Raw genomic sequence first — 6406 nt, forward strand, 5'->3', positions numbered from 1 at the left:
ATGGAAAAATTAATTTTATTTCAAGCTTAAAACTAAAAATTATAAAAGGAATTTTCTTTTAAATTTACACCACTTTGCATTTGCGTATTTTGTGTTCTACCTTTTTAGTTATCTTTTGAAAAGGAAAGCTCTTTTGTTTATACCTAATTACTTTTCATTATAGTGTTTCAGTTACAAATATATAATCATTATTTTATCCCTTTTTATTCCAGCTTTTAACTTGAAATTTTAAGGGGGTATTCTAGTCTATAGACATAAATTTTACGTATCTTTTAAAGTGTTGTAAAAAAGTCAATCAATATTTTTACCATCGATTTTTTTATCAGTTATTTATTAATGTTACAAAAGTGCAAAGAAAAATTAAAAAAAAAAGTTAAAAATTTAAAAAAACTGGCAGCTGATGAAGTGGGTCTAAAAAAATTGGCACATGACCATGATTTCAACTCTCCTGAATGAGTCATCTGTAATGAAAAAAAGATGATCAATCTGCAATGATGACGCAATTGAACTAGCGATAAGTAAATTTTTTTTTTTTACCAAATGGAGACTGCTTGAAAAAAAAAAACGATTTTTTACCATATTTTTTATTTTTACGTATTTTTGAAAAATAGTAAAAATTGAAATTGCTGTTTGAGGCTAGTTCATACTGTAGAGAAAAAATATTCACTGAAAGTTTCAAGTAAATCGGTTCAGTAGAACTCGAAAAATCGTATTTAAAAAGTCTGGTCTGAGAAAAACGCATTTAAAGTTTCGCGTAAGTTGAACTAAAAAAATATTTAAAAAAATATAGCTTTTGGAAATTCTACACTAGAATATCCCCTTAATTTTTTTATTTGTTACTCCAATCTTTCAATTAAAAAAATATTTTCTCCATTTCTAATACAAGATGTTTAGATTAAAAATTGATAATTTCCAAAATTTTTGAGTTAAGGAATTCGCAACCCTGGTCGAGATATTTAACATATTAACAATAACCCAGTGTCATTTTGCAAATATCGTTCGTAAATACTTTGGTACAGAAAACCTCTGCGCAAAGTTAATATACCGCGAGCTCACGTCGACCAACAATAAAAACTAATTAATAGTTCATAGCAGTGTTTGGCATGGTTCCATCATTGCACTCCAGAGCTCAATCGGCGGTCAACGAAATAAAATTCACATCAATAAAAGCATCCAAAGCGTGGAAAACACAATTATCACTTATGGCGTACATGTGTATATTTTGGGATATAATTCTCATTTTTAAAATGGCAAATCCATATTGTTTTTGTTGCTGGTGCGGAGGAAAATATTCCTAAAATACCTTTGACTATTGCTGCCGGTTGGATAAAAATACCAGGTTTATTCGGGTTACGCAGACTGTTGTGTGTGTGGTCTCATTAGAACATCTAAAGAATCAAAGCGCGAAATCCCATTTTCAATTGAAATTCTTCAAATATTTACTCGTATTTAATCCCTCAGCCCGAATTCTCGTAGTAAAATTTGCATTATATTCACGAAAATTTTCCACCAATTCAGCACGAATACTAGCTGGGCGGACTTTGATCGTCATTTAGATCGTCACGACTATGACTTTAAATCGTGTAAGCCACGTATACAAGGTGCGTTCCAAAGTAAACAGTAAAAAAGTAGCAAAGTAAACTCTAGTGGCGCCATCTATATGTCGACTAGTGCGTTAGAATCTGCTATCCTTTATTATATATATTTCATCTATTGGAAGTGAAGTTATTGCGTTTTAAGTGTCAGTATGTTTTTGTCATCGGTGCAAAAATGAGCTTCGAACAAAGAGCCAACATTAAATTTTGTTTTAAAATTGGTAAAACTTTTACCGAAACATTTCAATTGCTGAAACAAGTTTAAGGCGATGATTGCCTATCCCGTAGCAGAGTGCACGAGGGGTTTCAACGTTTTCAAAGTGATCGTGAGGACATAAATGACGATGAACATGTGGGCCAACTAAAATCCGTGATCACCGAAAATTAGATCGAAACTGTGCGTGAATTTATAAAAAATCAGCCGAAATCATCATTGAAATTCATGGAAATAGAATTGAACATCTCTAAAACACCGATTTATCGCATTTTAACCGAACATTTTGGCTTACAAAAGGTGTGTTTACGGTTTGTTCCGCACAAATTGACTGACGACCAAGAATTGCTCAGAATTCAAATTGATTATTTGACCAAAAATCACATTTTAACAATCAACCACTTCCCGTATTCACCTGATATGGTACCGTGCGACTTCTACCTTATCGGAAAAATGCATTTTCCGATGAAAGGAAAGCGTTATGCAGACGTGGAGGCCATTCAAAAGGCTTGCATCGGCATACTGGCGTCCATAAAGGGCAACGAGCTAAAACACTCGTTCGACATGCTTTTGGACCGTGCAAAAAGGATATACCGGAACGATATCGCAGAAACCAAAATTGCACGTGATTGAAACCTACAGTATTAGATCCATAAAAACCATTCACATTTTCAGGCACCTGATTTGCGTTTTCGCCTTGAAGGAAAACTTTAGAATTTGGCGTATTTTTTCAATGCTGGTTTTCATATTTGACGGATTTAAGTAACCACAAAAATATTTGAAGAGTTTTTTAGTATGAAATCTTGTCTTTCGAATGCTATATTGCATAACCCAATCGCACTTATACAAGGAAGATAACTAAAGCCACGTATTGCAAGAATAATGGAATTTGCTAGACCTAATATATTATATATACGTATATCATAAATAGTTTGTCCACGATTTCATACAAAATTATATATACATATGTTATAAGATATATACAACAAAATTAACGGTATTTTTTAAAACAAGTTACACTGCGTTAATTATCTAGAGATTACAGTCATAAACGCAAAATTTTTTAAATTAACAATTCCATTGCATGGCTTATGAAATATGAGCAGTTCATTCTAGAATGAGTAGAGCCGCAACAGTCATTAGCTATATTCTATAACATCATGTTTTAAAATAAGTTTAATTTATTACCGAATCATCGCTTTTACAAATTTTGGACCAGACCATTGTGTGGGCATACGTTGACGGAAATTTAGTTAATTCCACCAGTGTGACAAAACTAAGAAAGCACTTTTCCTTTCGAAAGAAATTTAGAAACAAAAAAGATCTATTTAATATATAAAATATTTAAAATCTGTACTTAAAATTCTAACCTTCGTAAAATATGAGCGGTTAAGAAACTATTTAATAAACATTTCTAACTTCACATCTTTTGTATTATAGATCGTTCAATAGCGACAATACAAGTTAATATTTATTGTTGTTTAATAGTTTGAATCTTGCCTTTCATATTTCGTACACTTATCAGCGCAACACTGCACAGTTTACTTCGCTTTCTATAGAACCGCAATTGCGTGTACATACGTACATGTATACAAGTATATTCCGTTTAATCCTATGTACATATCTATGTTTCAGATGTGCTGAATTGGAACTATTTTCCACGCTTTTTGCAAATACGATATTTCTGTTTCGACAGCACACATATACAATATCTTAAAGGTTTGTGGGAATATATTAGGATAGCTATCGAAATGACAGAACGGTCACCGCACTCCTATGCTGTCAAAATAAAGCTGTTTGATAACAAAACCACAACGAATTTGAGCACTGATAAGTAGTTTTGTGGATTTATACGCGCATTATGTGTGAATATCTATGCGATATGTTAAAAATTAAATTTTCGAATAGTATAAAAGAGCTCAATTCGTACCTCATGCCATCAGTTACGCACTGAACTACAGTTGTGAACGCTTAGTGCAATCTAAGAACTACTAAATTTTACTTCAATTCCAAAAGGTACTATCTAAATAGCAATTTAAAATGGCTGACAAGAACAATCTATTGCTGCTCTTCGATCGTCCCACCGAACCCATTTTTATGGAGAAGGGAAAAGGGGCGGTGTTCGATGTGCCCGATAAGTTCCTTACGGAACGCTACCGTCCCATCAGTAATGAGGTGCAGAGTCGTTTTGGTGAAAAGGCCGAGCAACGCATTCCGGTTAGAGATATTTCTATACCGGATCTACGCTTACCCATGTCACTGGCACGTGATGCGCAATTTTCTCTCTTTATTCCGGCTCATCGTCGCATTGCGGGTCGTTTGATTGATATTTTCATGGGTGTGCGTTCCATAGACGATCTGCAGAGTGTAGCTGTGTTTGCACGTGATCGTGTGAATCCATACTTGTTCAATTATGCACTATCTGTGGCGCTACTACATCGTCCAGACACCAAGGGACTGGATTTACCGTCTTTCGCGCAGAACTTCCCCGACAAGTTTGTCGATTCTCGTGTATTCCGTCAAGTGCGCGAAGAAGCCACTGTGGTGCCTGACGGTTCGCGTATGCCAATCATCATACCACGCGATTACACCGCCTCTGATTTGGAACCTGAGCATCGGCTGTGGTACTTCCGCGAGGATCTCGGCATCAATCTTCATCATTGGCATTGGCATTTGGTATATCCAAATGAAGCTGGTGATCGTGCTATTGTGAATAAGGATCGTCGTGGTGAACTCTTCTACTACATGCATCAACAAGTTGTTGCCCGTTATAATTTAGAACGATTCAGTAATAATCTGGCACGCGTTGTACGCTTTAACAATTTGCGTGAACCCATAGCTGAAGGCTATTTCCCTAAAATGGATTCGTTAGTATCGAGCCGCCCATGGCCGCCACGTTTTGAGAATACGAAATTATCTGATCTCAAACGTGAGTTGGATCAAATTAATTTAGATGTGAGTGATATGGAGCGCTGGAGTGATCGCATTTTCGAAGCTATATCACAAGGATTTGCCATCGATGTAAGTATACACTATGAGTATAACGGTTTAAAGGCTTTCCACCTATACAATGTAATCTAATACAATTTCAGGAAAGTAGCAATCGTGTGCCATTAGATAATGAAGGTGGTATCGACATTTTAGGTAACATCATAGAATCATCGAGTATTTCACCAAATCGTAGCTTGTATGGTGACTTCCATAACATGGGTCATGTGTTCATTTCCTACGCACACGATCCCGATCATCGTCATTTGGAGTCCTTTGGCGTTATCGGTGATTCAGCCACTGCTATGCGCGATCCGGCTTTTTACAGATGGCATGCATATATCGATGATATTTTCCAGGAACATAAGATCCGTTTACCCCCATATACACTGCCAGAACTCAACTATGATGGTGTTACTGTAACTGGTATACAAGTAAGTCCTGAAGGTGGACAACCGAATGTGCTGCAAACCTTCTGGCAGCAATCAGATGTTGATCTCTCACGCGGCATGGACTTTGTGCCACGCGGCAATGTATTCGCACGTTTTACTCATCTCCAACATACGCCTTTCACCTACACCATTAATGTCAACAATGATAGCGGTGCCCAACGTTTCGGTACAGTGCGCATCTTTCTGGGCCCCAAAACAGATGAGCGTAGACAAGGAATGCTGTTCAAGGATCAACGTTTACTTATGACTGAATTGGACAAATTCATTGTGGCATGTGAGTATTGCGTTGCTTACGAGTAGATAGTGAGACTTTATAACTCTTATCCAACCAACAGTAAACCCTGGCCAAAACACTATTCGCCGCCGCTCCACCGAGTCCAGTGTCACCATACCCTTCGATCGTACCTTCCGTAATGTGGATGTAAATCGCCCAGCCGCCGGTAGTGCTGAAGAACTCGAGTTCAACTTCTGCGGCTGCGGTTGGCCAAATCACATGCTTATTCCAAAAGGTTTGCCTGAAGGTTTGCAGTGTGAGCTGTTTGTTATGGTATCCAACTACGACCAGGATAGGGTAAGCCTACAATAATTACTATGAAAAACCGTTTATATCAAATTAGTATTGTATTAAAATAAAATACTAATTGTCATAGGTCGAGCAACAATTGGTGGGCTCTTGCAGTGATGCCGCTTCATATTGTGGCGTGCGCGATCGTTTATATCCGGATCGTCGCCCCATGGGCTATCCATTCGATCGTCTCTCTCGTACTGGTGCTGACCGTCTAGTCAATTTCCTGACTCCCAACATGAGCATCGTAGATGTGGTAGTACGTCACGATAACCGCGTTGTGCCACGTGCTTAGACTATTTTCTAAAACAATTCTGACATTATTTGATACCATATGACTTTTGACAATATTACAAAATTTTTATATTAAATTACTTTAAAGAAATTATAACATGTTTTTCATTCCAATACGAAGTGTTAAAGGTATTTATTATCCATTTGTTCTTAGCAATCCAACGTCAGGCTTAGCCTATATCTGAAGATATTGGTATGTTCTGCATTCCGTACTTTAATGGCTACATAGCTATGGTATACTCGATACCATTCGTTAGGATCTCTACATTGGGGAATTCCGACCCTGTGCTTCTTTATA

At 36.8% G+C, this 6406-nt stretch overlaps 1 protein-coding gene across 1 annotated transcript; it reads left to right on the plus strand.

Annotated features, from left to right (window-relative positions):
• Nucleotides 1-3730: 3730 nt before the first annotated feature.
• On the plus strand, nt 3731-6205 carry LOC106625310 (phenoloxidase 2). Its single transcript, XM_014245134.3, has 4 exons — nt 3731-4830; nt 4902-5523; nt 5585-5820; nt 5900-6205. Exons 1-4 carry the CDS (start codon nt 3850-3852, stop codon nt 6107-6109), a joined length of 2049 nt encoding a protein of 682 aa, XP_014100609.2. The 5' UTR covers nt 3731-3849; the 3' UTR covers nt 6110-6205.
• Nucleotides 6206-6406: the final 201 nt, after the last annotated feature.

The sequence above is a fragment of the Bactrocera oleae genome, chromosome 3 (assembly GCF_042242935.1).
Source record: "Bactrocera oleae isolate idBacOlea1 chromosome 3, idBacOlea1, whole genome shotgun sequence".
NCBI lineage: Eukaryota > Metazoa > Arthropoda > Insecta > Diptera > Tephritidae > Bactrocera > Bactrocera oleae.

Excerpts from the sequence above, each read along its gene's own strand:
- LOC106625310 (XM_014245134.3), top strand. The coding sequence starts at position 3,850 with ATGGCTGACAAGAACAATCTATTGCTGCTCTTCGATCGTCCCACCGAA. Across the intron at positions 4,831-4,901 it reads CACAAGGATTTGCCATCGAT|GAAAGTAGCAATCGTGTGCC; the intron begins GTAAGTATACAC and ends ATACAATTTCAG. Across the intron at positions 5,821-5,899 it reads CCAACTACGACCAGGATAGG|GTCGAGCAACAATTGGTGGG; the intron begins GTAAGCCTACAA and ends TAATTGTCATAG.